At 37.9% G+C, this 12468-nt stretch overlaps 1 protein-coding gene across 3 annotated transcripts in view; it reads left to right on the top strand.

Annotated features, from left to right (window-relative positions):
* SH3KBP1 (SH3-domain kinase binding protein 1) overlaps window positions 1-12468 on the top strand; it is a 233840-nt gene that overhangs the window by 136943 nt on the left and 84429 nt on the right. For all 3 annotated transcript variants that reach the window (XM_014960425.1, XM_014960423.1, XM_014960424.1), the window contains one exon: window positions 7410-7606. In XM_014960425.1, coding sequence (XP_014815911.1) covers window positions 7410-7606 — 197 coding nt within the window. The remainder of the gene's footprint in view (window positions 1-7409; window positions 7607-12468) is intronic.

Genomic DNA, 12468 nt, shown 5'->3' with positions numbered 1-12468 from the left:
GATATTCGTGAGTAACCTTAATTGTGTTTTCTATTGCTCCACTGCTTTTCTTTACTTTTTTTTTCCCCTCTAATCATTGAGGAACTATGCCTGGGCAGAGTTTTCAAAGAAATCAATATGCCTGATGTATTTATGATGTTATTAACCCCATATAAGAATGTCTGAATGTGAGCAAAGTTAAATGAGAAACCCAAATGTGGATTTTTTCGGTTCTGAAGAGGGCAGTTGCAATTTTTTATTTCACCTCAACTTCTTATAACTTGCTTACAGAGAAGAACATATAGTAAATACACATCTGCTACAATTCAAAATAAAATCTGAGAAAGGACAATGCTAAAATTGGGTGAGGGAAATTTTTATGATTAAAAATAAGCATCCTTTTTTCTGGAGGAGGAATGTACAGATGGCAAGGGACTGGGATGGTGGGTGGAAGAATTACGTTGACTGGGGCTAAACAAGTTAAATCTTTCTGTTGATTCGGACTCCCCCTCCCAAGTGGTTTTCCATGTGTCTCACAAAAGACCTTTTTTTAGGTGAGTGGAAGTTAAAGAATCCTTTTGGGTGTGGTTGCTTACCTGTCCTTTCATGTGTAATAACGTGTTCCTGCACTTGGTGAGAACAAGGATGGTGAAAAAATAGTTCCGAAATGAAGGTGACGATGGTAGAATCCTAGAGCTCCTGAATAAATGATGATTTCTATTCGCTCTTACAGTACTCGGGGAAAAGGCTGGGGATGAGGTGAAGCCACCAACTTCCTTATTGATGACTCTGTGTTCATGCTGCAGAAGATGCTTGTGCTATGTTGCCCTTAAATGCATGCTGCTTCGTGGTGCTGGACACCGCTCCCCTTTTCCCTGCATGATTTCTTGTGCAAGCATAAAAATCTTGGGGCTGTTTTCTTACGTGGCAAGAACTGTTGTGCTAAGGACAACAAACATGCTGAAAGGAAATGACAAAATGTTTAGATTACATGGTTACATTTCTTCAAGGAATATAACTGAGAATAACAAATAATGACTGATATTGAGATAGTCTGCCTCAGCCACTTGTACATGTATAACCACTCTTGGTAAAAAAGCATAAATTTGTTGTTTGAACGCATGAATTTATTAACCTTTAAACTATAAATGACCAACATGGCTTTGTTCTACAGTAATATTTAAAGTCAAACCTCCTGTTCTGGTTTTGATTTTTTTTTAATGATGTTATAAAATGTTATTGGGGATGGCTTCAGCAAAATACAGCTTGAGATAAATATTTCATAGGCTGTGGGTATTTTTTGTGTCTTTGCCAGTATTTGAGGTAAAGGAAGGACAGTTCCTGTCTCATCTACTGCAATTGCCATGTATAACTTCACCTTCTTTGTCATTCAGATCAGTCACTCGGGCGTTCCACACTGTCATTTTCTAAATAGAAGGAAAGGACATATTTCCTCTTGCCTTCCTTCCCTTCTGTAAAAGGCAAAAATCTCAATAAGCTCCATTTACACAGTTCTTTGTTCTATTAAACACAGTTGACAGCGTTTTTCTCTGGCTGCCAGACCAAATCAGGAGATCCTTTGCATTGGTTCAGGTGTGTGCCTCTGAACAGCTGACCTTTACATTGCTTAACAGAGCCAGCCTGAGAAGCATTTAGAGTGCCAGAGCATCGTTGGCTCATACATAATCGAAGTGGTCCATTTTTTGCCCAGTGCCATAAATTGTCTGCAGAGACAACAATCCAGAATAAAGAACAAAAATTAAATTGTTAAATAACAGCTCAAAATAGAAAGCTCTGTAAAGCTCACGATGTATTCCCCCTTTTTCCTGCCATTTTAAGCTATTTAGAAACAATTTGTTTCCTGCTTTGAATGGAGTTAATTTTATCGCAACTGTTTATTTTTGTTTTAACAGCTTTAGTTTACACAGCCCTTTATCATCCCTAAATATTTTTCTGATTTAGAATCTTGGTTTGATGCCAGAGCAGCTCTGGGGCCATTGATAAATTAGGTCTGATGTTGTGGTCTCTTTTTAATCCCCATTTGAGCTAATCTGTTCTGGTACATTTCAGAATGTTGGTCTCAAAAGACCTGTAACTGGCATAACAGGAGTGTGGTGTGTTTGAAATGTCTTGAGAAAACTAATCTCTCTTATATACCCATATAGGAAAAAGTGTGTGTGAAGTGTGAAATTCCTCCAGACAGTGTTGTGAGAATTTAATCTTCATGAATACAAAATTATCTTGCATTTGTAAGGAGCATGGAGGCAACAGAGAATCTTAGAGCTCTGAGTGTTTTTAAATAGCCTTATGTTGGTAGTCCCATATCTTGTCCCAGCCAAAAATTAAGAACGGTTGGCTCCTGAGAATTTTAACATCTTGCTGCTGATTTTGCTCTTGTTTAGACTTTGAGGAGCTTCCTATAAAAGTGCACCTAACACTCGGATTTGAGCTCTACCTTGTGGTGCAAATGATTCAGCAACAACAAAGCCAAGTAATAGAATAGTGTCTTTGCTTATAGAGCCAGAAATGGAAAGAGACACACCCAAAAGACTTACCTCCTTCCTGAGAAATGTTAAAGATCTGAAAAATTTCCCTACTGTGAGGACTGGTGTGATAGTAGGCAGCATTATTGAACACCTTATTGATGTTATGTACTTAGCCTTTCAGCTCTCCAAATGCTGACAAGACTCTCTAAAAGTTACTGTTAAAAATTTAAAATGAAAAGAAAATAATAAAAAGCGTGACAGGCCTGACTGCTGTAGCTATGCTGTCCTGGCTATATTTGATGTATTTGCTAATGAGACTTAAAAGAAAGCAAAAGATGTGCTCAGTGCTTTTGAGGTCAGCAGTTCGCTGAGCTGCTGGCCTTACCTTAGTGCTTAAGTTCATAGCTCTGCCACAGCTGTTTCAGACTGCCTGGGTATGGGTCAGCACCAGCAGGTGACTCTGCCAACTGAAATGCTCTCCAGTTTTTAATGCCCATTTAGCAGCCTGACCTCCCTGCTAACTGCAGCTCTTCTTGCAGAAAATTTCAGGTTTAAAATTCATAATCTGACAGTCTAGGTCACTCGGGTTTCTGCTTGTCTGCCTGTGGCTGTGGGCTATATGTGTCTTGTGGGGAAACCGCACACCCTCCCAGCTCTGTTCTCCTACTGAGCTGTTTGCAGTGCTGGTGAAAAAGCCATGAAAATCGGGGGGTGGGGGGAAGGTGGGGAGGACAGGAAAAAAGGAAGGTGGTTGGAAGAGGGACATTTTTCCATTTTTAAGAGGAGGGATCACCTCAGCCATGAGCTTATTCCTTCATTGTGTAGGCAGGTCTAGGGAGGGTAGCGCAGCTGCATTTTGCAGGATTGCTCTGAGACAATTGCTGACATACATATGCTGATATATATGAATAAATATAAGCAAATAATCCAATGAAAAAATAAATGAGAGGAGAGAATTCATCAGGCAAGGGTGGGCATAGTGTTGTAAACTTGCTTGCAAGTTTTTATCTGTACAAATCAGAGGTTTATGTCTCATGTACCTTGGAAGGAAGGTAGGAGAGAGTCTCCTTAGCATGTTTTTAAGAGTAAGAGCATGTTAGATTATTTTCTGCAGGACTGTTTTATGCTTAAGTACTGCATTATAGTTTCTTAATGTTACTGCAGACCTTCATTTTATCTAATTTGTTCTGTTTCCACTGCATATAGTCCTTGTCCTGTTACCTTTGCCTCTTGCCCTCAGCCATGAAGTAAGAGCATCTGTATTTATTTATTTGTTTATTTATTTATGTCCAGAGGGCTCCTCAGTTCGTGTCAGTCAAAAAATAATAAATGATGTTATTTTCCCAGTTGATCAGGAAGAATTCTTTCAACTTTGGAGGAGCTTTGTAAGGCTAGCCTCTGTATCCGGCCACTCAAATGCAGTTTAGTTTGGACAGGCATCACTTCAGTCCACTCTGTCCTCATTTAAAAAAAATAAATTAAAAAAACCTGCTGTTATTTCCTATGTTGCTTTCATTATGAGAACTGTAAACTGAGACAAAGGTCTGTGGCAGCATAGAAAATGAAATGACTCTTGGATTATCATGAAGCAGAGATGGGTGATGCTAGGGAAATCTGTTGTAAGCCTGAGGTGAGGTTCCTGTTACAATGTGCGATGTCTTATCATAGAAGAATGGCCATAAAAGATGAAGATGCCATAATAAAAACCAAGTGATGACCTGGAAACAAGACCCTAGTTCTTACTGGAGCCCCATGAGGCTTCTGATCTCTCTTTCATGCAGGTTTCAAAGGTCTGGAAGTCCATGTGAGACCTGTTGAGTAATTCCCATAATTACTTCCATATTTTACTTCCATCCACTGGCCAACATCCGAGTACTCTTCTCTCACAATTAGTGATGCAGAAAACCCATTTTAATTATTTATTTTAAAGATAGCTTTTCTGTTCATTTCAGGGAGCGGCTAAGAGCAGTCATGGATTCTATCAGTTAAAATTCAGTTACTTGTGGAGGGAGTTCTCAGCATTGCTCCTTCCCTCCATCACAGGGTAGTTTGAGGAGATTTTGGCAAGGATGAAAGAAGAAACCTTTGCCAGAGAATGATTTTCTCATTCCATATTAAGAAGATCTTTTGTTCAGCAAAGAGACAATGATCTCTGTGATTTGTTTAAGTAGATGTTTTATACTCAGAAATATTATTTGTGACTCAGCATAGTCAGTTGGTGACCATTCTCTTTGCATTTAGAATTAGTAAATAAGGTTGGTTCTAGCCTCTGTCTCAGCCAGGGCCCTAGTGACTGATATTTTGCAAAGCTGGGGAAGGTCCAGCTAGCAGAACTTAGAGCTTCTTCTGTTACTGCCCAAATGACAACAAGGTGAAGGAATAAAAAGAGGCAGTGACTTTGCCATGTTGCCTGAAGAGGATTATACCTTTCTGGCTTAATTAATTTACCCTTGAGTCTCTGAGTGCCTCTGCATTGTGGAATGGCTCTGTTACAGATAACCACTTCCCTCCCACGAGCCGCAGCACAGGGCAGGGTCACTGTGAATGCTTGAATTCTCTGATTATTGCTTTCACAAGTTCTGGAAGAGAAGGAGCATATAGAAGTTACTTTACTGATGGCAGGAATACTACCATTATAACTACCATGATAAACCAGTGAAACCAGATTTGAAGTTTTCCCCTGGCCCTTCCTGGGAAAATAAAAAGTTCAAGTAAAGAGATCAAGACCCAGCATATTTAAGAAAAGAATTGTAATGTTATAATTTAGAATTCTTAAAAATTACAGTCCTGCCCAGTTTATGGAATAAATAATTTGTTCAGTGCTATCTAAATTGAACATTCAAAGAATCAGAAATGTTACTTTTATTCAATAGGTAGATGTAGCATCCACTCAGGAAGCCAGAAGACAGCCTAAGCGTTATGCTTAGTGTTTAGTCTTTTGTTTGGTTCTAATTGGGAACTTTCTCTAAATCTACATTCATACTCCTTTCATCTTTTGGATATAGAAAAATTCAGAGCATCATATGAGACTTTTCTGCATAACAGTTTTGGTAAGAATTGTGACATGTAATTCCTGATTTCATTTCCTAGCAGCACTCTGGTGTTGAAACCAATTTAACAGGTGAGCCTCTTGTGTCCCTCATCATGAGGTTATGCCTGCAGGCCTCAGGACTTGCAGTGGTTTCTGTGGTTCATCAGAGAAACTTAAAGTAGCTCTTGAAGAAGATGCCTATGTTTTACCGGGTAGTCGTGTTCCTAAACAGTGAATTACCAGAAGACAAGAAGTCCCCCCAAAACAACTCAGTGCTCATCACCATGGCAGAAAGTTCGTGGATGGAGACTGCTTGTTAAAACCAAAGACACCACATGAGTCAGGGAGGCAAAACCAAAGGATTCAAGTGTTAATAATAAAAATGTTATTCATAAAGATTTTTATTAACATCGTCAAAATATTTTTTCTTTAGGTAATTCCTCTATTTGGTTTTGAAGGGTTGCTCTAGTGTAGGCTGGAAACGATATTCAGATTCTTTCCACTCAGGAACACTGCTTTATTCTGTTTCTGTTGCTTGTACATGTCGGAGAATTGTAGAAACTGAAGCATTACGAAGATTTTCTAAAACTTCCCACATGCTCTACAACTTGCAGCCCTTTTATAGGGATCCAGTAGACTTTGCCTCATCTTAGTGCCATTTCTTTGCTTTTGGCAGAAATACAGATAATTTTTTGGTAACATTGTTTGCTTACCAAAGGGAAGAGGGAAAGAGATTGGCATATAATCTCTACTTGATTTTAGGTGTCTAGATTTTAAAGAATAATCTTTTTTTCTGTACTAACAGCCTCTTATGGTGAAAATCCATTGCAGTCACTTTGTGGACCTTGATATAAAAATAACTAAGAAGATAAGCTTACTTGAAATATTTATTTCTTTGACTTCTAAGATCTACATCTGTAGCACCACGAATGCTTATGAAGGGAATGTAAGGATTTGAGTTTGTTATTATTAAACAGAATTAGTGCTGTAGTAGTAACAATTGCTGTGGTTTTCCTGGAAACATAGTGAAGTCAGTCTGTAATGTAGGAGGGAAGATTGAAATGATCCAGGGTACAGTTGCAATTTCAGAGGAAACTTTAGTGGGTCACTTTTGCTGCCAGTGACTGTTTGGCCTGATTCTGCACTGTTCTGCAAAGTGGCTGAAGCATCACCATATTGCATCTGTGGCCTCTGCTATTCAAACAGCAGATATTTTCAGATAAGCGCAGATAAATTTTCCTATTCACTGAGAGAAGTAATGCAAATCAGAATGTCAGTTTTGATTTATTATATTCCTAGAGGATAGTGTGCATGGGTGCTTTTCTTATGAGGCTGTCTATGCTGCAGAGAGATTTAATTTTCAGCAGGGAACGTATTATGCAGCTTATTTGATTGCAAATTTGTTTAAACAGCTTTCAGCTTTAAATTTCCCAGTTAGGTAATGTAGCTTTAGATACTAATTGCAAAATGGGCTTGATATGAGTCACAGAGATTTAAGGTACAGCGTGCCTGGTCTTACTGCTTGTTAGCTTTAAGTGGCTTTACACAATAGCTGCCCTACAACTGAATTTAACTCTTTCGTTTATTGAGGTCTCTTCCAAATAATTTTTGTCTGAGGAAGAAGGATTTTCTTGGTATTCAAGGAATGGCTGTCTTCATTCATGAAGTTTGGATGCTGGAGTATGCATGTTTTATGAATTGGTGTAAGTTCTAATTGTTACACCAATGTGATGAAATAAAGTTATTTTAAAACCCAAAAATGACCGCATGGCACAGAGAGCATCTTCTCTACCTGTTTCTTGTGGTTTCATTTTCCTTTAGAGGATGGGAGGGATCATTTTCCAGTCACGATCTGTTTTGAAAATAGTGAGCTTCACACCTAAGATTTCATCTTTCATCCCTTCATTTCACAGGCCTAAAAGATGCTACAGGCTCTGAGAGTGATGGTGGTGACTCTTGCAGCACAAAATCGGAAGGAGCCAATGGAGGCACGACAATCCAACCCAAAAAGGTCAAGGGTGTAGGCTTTGGAGATATCTTCAAAGACAAACCCATAAAGCTACGACCAAGGTCAATAGAAGTTGAAAATGACTTTCTCCCAGTAGATAAGGTACGTGTCATTTCTTAATTCTCTCTTGGTGTTGGTTTAAAGAAGTTTTCATCCTAAAGTTCTGTATTCTGTCACTGGCCAAAACTTTAAGCTTTATGGTTATTATTTCCTACTATTCTGCAGACACAATTCTCCTTTTTTTTCCTCTTTTGCCACTCACAAGAAAGTGATTTCCAGGGAGGTTAGCTGCCTGCAAGAACTGGTACTTTACTTAAAGGCTTACTCCTCTGTTTGTACATCCATCTGTTTAATTGGCCTTTTTTTCCTAAGAAAATATTATTTCAGAGAACAAGACAGGAGAGGCTTTTCAGGTTTTCAGTTTCTCACATTAAAGTAAAAAGAAATTTCTAATTCTTATGTAAACTGAGAGGGAGATACTGTCATTGTGCCATCAGTTTGCTTAAAAAAAAGGAAGCTTTGGCAAATACATAAATTCCTCAACCTAGTACTGGATTTGTTAAAGGATCCTTTCAAAAATCATCCAGCTTTGTTTAAAGGGATTAGTAAAAGAGAAGGAATATTTTTATGGGATTGTTGTATGTGGCATAAAAAGAAAGTCCTGAGAGTAATACATGGGGAAAAATTTTACTTTCTGACAAACTGAAATAGACCATCTTTTTAGAGGGCAGTCTTTGTTCTAAAGCCTGCAAAACTATCACTATGTAAATTAGAAATAATGAGAGAGTAGAAAGCAAATGGAGCTGTTTTTAATAAATTAGAGGAGATAAACTTTTTTTTTTTTTTTTTTAAAAAAAAAGGATTGATTACTGTAAGGTATGTTCTTTAGGGAAACAAACAAAGAAATGCATCGTTTCCTAATGAAGTAACAACCAAAGAAAAATCTGCTAAATCCTTCCTTTAAGTGAACAATTAGATTTGCATAGGCTTACTGATATGCTGAGAAGTGTTAGGAGGCTTCCACAGCCTGGAGTTTTGCTATGGGCATAGTTACAGGATGCACTGAGTTGTGCTTGTCCCATTGTCTGTAGAACCAGACGCTTCAAGAATTACATCTTTGTGGCCCACAAAGCTTTTTTTCTAAACCTAGGCCATTTCTGTGGCCTGATTTATACCACAGCACCTACCCCCATATCCGCCCTGAGTTACAGTGGTACAGCAGAAGAGGAGATACTGCGAAGGCATGATGGAGACTTCTTCAGCTAATTACGCTGAGGGGCAATTGGTAGTAGATTGGCAATTTTAGAGTAGGCTGCAAATTGGATTCTGTATTAGGAGGTTGTTGAAGAGCTGGGATAATCTAAGTAAAGGAAAAGCCTAGATTGTATTACCCCTTGGCATTGCTGACTTCTTCAAAGCCAGCATGGTACCCTGCTTGTCTTCTCTTTCTGGGTGGTCTTATTAACTCATGTGCCAGGCTTTGTTAACTTGCAGGACTGGGAGCAGCTGAGCTGTGTCCTAATGGCACCTCATCAAAGAAGTCCCCCCCTGGGATACAATACAGGGACAGGCCAGGCCTGGTAATGTTCACCAAGTGCTAGCTAATGAACCTCCCTCCTGCCAGCTTCAGGGGATGGGTTAGAGAGCAGCGAGGTCAGCTTTGCATGGAGCCATGGCAGTGTCTGCCTGCAGTCTGCTTTATTTGTGACCCTGACAACCTGCCAGTGTTTAAGGTGCGATTGGGCTCTATGAAAGCTTTGTAAGTATGCTGAAGAAAAATTTAGCAGCACATGAACTTGGTTAATAAAAGGTTTCCTTTTTTTTTTTTTTTTTTTTTACCTCATTTCCCCAGTTTGGATGATACTTGTTTTTATAATTTGATGGCTGCCTGTGATCTTGTTCATACAAGTCCCACGTAAGGAATATTACTTTGTATATAGGAAACACCTGATAGCCTGCATACTTAAACTCATGCATGGCTGTACTTAAACCTTTTTTGGAGGGGCTCAGGACACAAAAAGCCCTGTAGCTTCAGGAAATGTGTGTTTTAATAATGCAGTTCTACAAGAGGTGAGTTTTAAATTATTAATTTCCTGCATCTAGGTATGTAAAGGAAATAAGCAGTGCAGGAAGCAAATCACCTAAGATAAACACACTATTGTAATTTACATTATGATAGTATTTATAAGTGGTGTGTAGCATAAGCATTCACATGTAAGGGAGATGCATATGTAGGCACTGAACAGAATTCAAGTTCTGCACAAAATTTGATTCTCCCAAGTCTGATACAGGCAGATTAGAATTTACAAATTATAAGGTCCTATATGTGAGGATTTCTTGTGCCTGTAGTTTACTATGATTGTAGCTATCTCTACAGTAGGGACTGTAAATGGGAACAGATTAAAATAAATTACATATCCCTTGAACTCTGGAGTCCCTTGTTTTAATGTGAAGTGCTAGCAAAGAGCTTATGAAGTGGCCTTCATTCCCTGAAAGGAAGTCTTACTCCACTTTATAATAATGAGAAGTCTTAACTTTGTTTTTCACAAACAACAAGTATTTGTGCAGCATAAGTCAATAGGTTTGTTACCTAGCCAAAAATTAAATATAGAATTTAAAGAAAATTTCTAAAATTTTCCATCCTATTCACAGACCTTCCTTAAGTTGGCATGGTTAGTGGAAAATAATGGCTTCACTTTTGTGAACACAATCCATTATTTGTGTTTCATGTGCTTAGATAACTAAAAACAACTCTTCTCTGCTGTCATTGCTTTTTTCCTGTCTGGGGGTCGAGATGGTTAATCTTTGAGCAGTGTCATTCAGAGGCTTCAGCACTATGGTCTTTGCCTACTCATAGCACAAAACTTGACTCACTGACACCACATTTGGCAATGATTGCAAAACATTAACCTCCCAAGTACTTCTCTCCCGGCTGCAAGAAATTCCCCCGTTGTCATTGTTGTGTTCTTCGCCATTTAATGCTGGCTGAGAGAGAGAGAATCCTGTATTTGTCATTCCAAGCAACGTCATACTTAGCATGAGAGCATTGCATACTGGATCAAAAGTGTTGCAATGTATGATCCAGAGTGCCAAAGTGGTACAAATTTTTCTCTACCAACGTAGTTTTTAAAGGCAACTTTGCCTTGGGATATGCCTTGCTCATTTGCAAGTAACCTCAGTTTTTCAGTAACTTGTAATCTTTTGAAGAGGCAGAATCAATGTTTTCCTCAACTCCTCCTTTCTTCCTTTTTTTTTTTTTAATTCTTTCTGAAGTTTGGAGACCCTACAACTCTTTCCGTTGCTTCTTCTTGATACAGTTATTGATGAAACATTTATTATATATATGATATATCATATATAACATAAATTATATATAATCATTAATATATATGATATATTTATGACATGAATATATTCTTATAGATATATTCATAATATAAATATATTAACATTATAAATTAATAATATATATGATGAAACATGTAATCATACTGTTACTTTTTCAATTTAAAATATTTCCTAACAACTGCTGAGGGGGTTTTATAAGGCATGAATAAATTACTGTAAGGTTTTTATGATGTGAGATTATTTAGAACAAGAAAATGTCAGTCCCATTTACAGAAGAATCAACAGTGTCTCATTTTGTTGGCGTTATCACTTTGTGTTCTAATGTGCTTTCAATTTTATGAATCATAAGTTTAGATCATACTTCACGCAGAGGTGATATAAATTATTGGGGTGTTAAGTTAAGAAGGCTTTTACACTAATGTTGGCAGCGGTATAAGGGCTGGCTGAAGAGAAGCAGATGCCATTAAGCTCTCCTGTAAAGACCAGGCAGTTTGATGTGCTCCCAGTGTTAGCCTGGTGGTAATAACGTAGGATATTGTCTTTTGTCTTTTTAAGTGATCAATAAACTCTCTAACTAAAGGCAAAACTGAGGAATTGTGTGAAACCCCATTGGTTTTATTTGTGTGCAGGATTCATTGCTTTGCTGTTCTTTGTTCTAAAAATCACAGAAGCATATTATCCTAGGGAAATTAATGATGCAGTGGTAGGAGTTTAATTTGAGCAGTGCCTTCAGAGCTGTGCTTTAAAAAAAAAAAAAAAAGAATCAAATGCTTATGCTTTGTAGTCCTTCTCTTTACCTGTTTGAGTTGATGAATTGACCACTGGCCATGTATGACTAGAATCAGATTCCTGAGGCCTGGCTCTGTCACATTCCCATTAATGATACGTGTAAGTGAAATAATTTACAATGCTACATGTGACTGAAGACATAACTTGCTGACAGATGAATTTTTAGAAGAAATACAGTATGCATATAGGCATGTTGTATCTACTGAGAAAATTCAGTCTAGCACTGTTAAAGTAGAACAGGTTTTGTGGTCAAATAAAAATGCTCATTTCACATGTCCTCCTGCTTGTGCAAGTTCAAGACATTTAAATAAGTGTTTATGCTTGTTTCTTTTTTCCTTTGTCATTTTGTAGTAGCTTATAAAAAACTTCTGTTTCTAGGTTGCACTTCCTTTCAATATGATCTATATGTGCTTCCGTTGTTCTAACAAGCTATCACTTTTTCCTCTCCTGTATCTAAAAATAACCCTCTGAAAGTATAGGAAAATTAATTCAAGCAATACACTCCTTAGTCTGGGTTAACTGTATCAGGTTGATCTGTGAGTTGAGGCTTCAGCTGACAATGCTAAAGGCCACAATAACTGAATATAAAATAAAACCCTTAAAAAGCCTGTCTTTTCTTTTTGAAAACTGCCCTTACTTCAGAAGAGACTACTGAGAGTATTTTTTACATTTTCCTTTTGAGATATATTTGTAGTTTTCTTCAGGCAAGACCTTCACAGTTGGCTAGCGTTGGTGAATTTGACCAGAGCTAGATTTCATTAACAGCCTTTGATGAGGTCACATTAGTGTATGCCAGAACTCAATGTAAATTATATACTCAACCATCA

Source organism: Calidris pugnax, unplaced genomic scaffold, assembly GCF_001431845.1.
Source record: "Calidris pugnax isolate Ruff unplaced genomic scaffold, ASM143184v1 scaffold188, whole genome shotgun sequence".
Taxonomy (NCBI): domain Eukaryota; kingdom Metazoa; phylum Chordata; class Aves; order Charadriiformes; family Scolopacidae; genus Calidris; species Calidris pugnax.
Note: the sequence above shows the minus strand (reverse complement) of the source record. Positions and strands in the feature narration are given on the sequence as shown.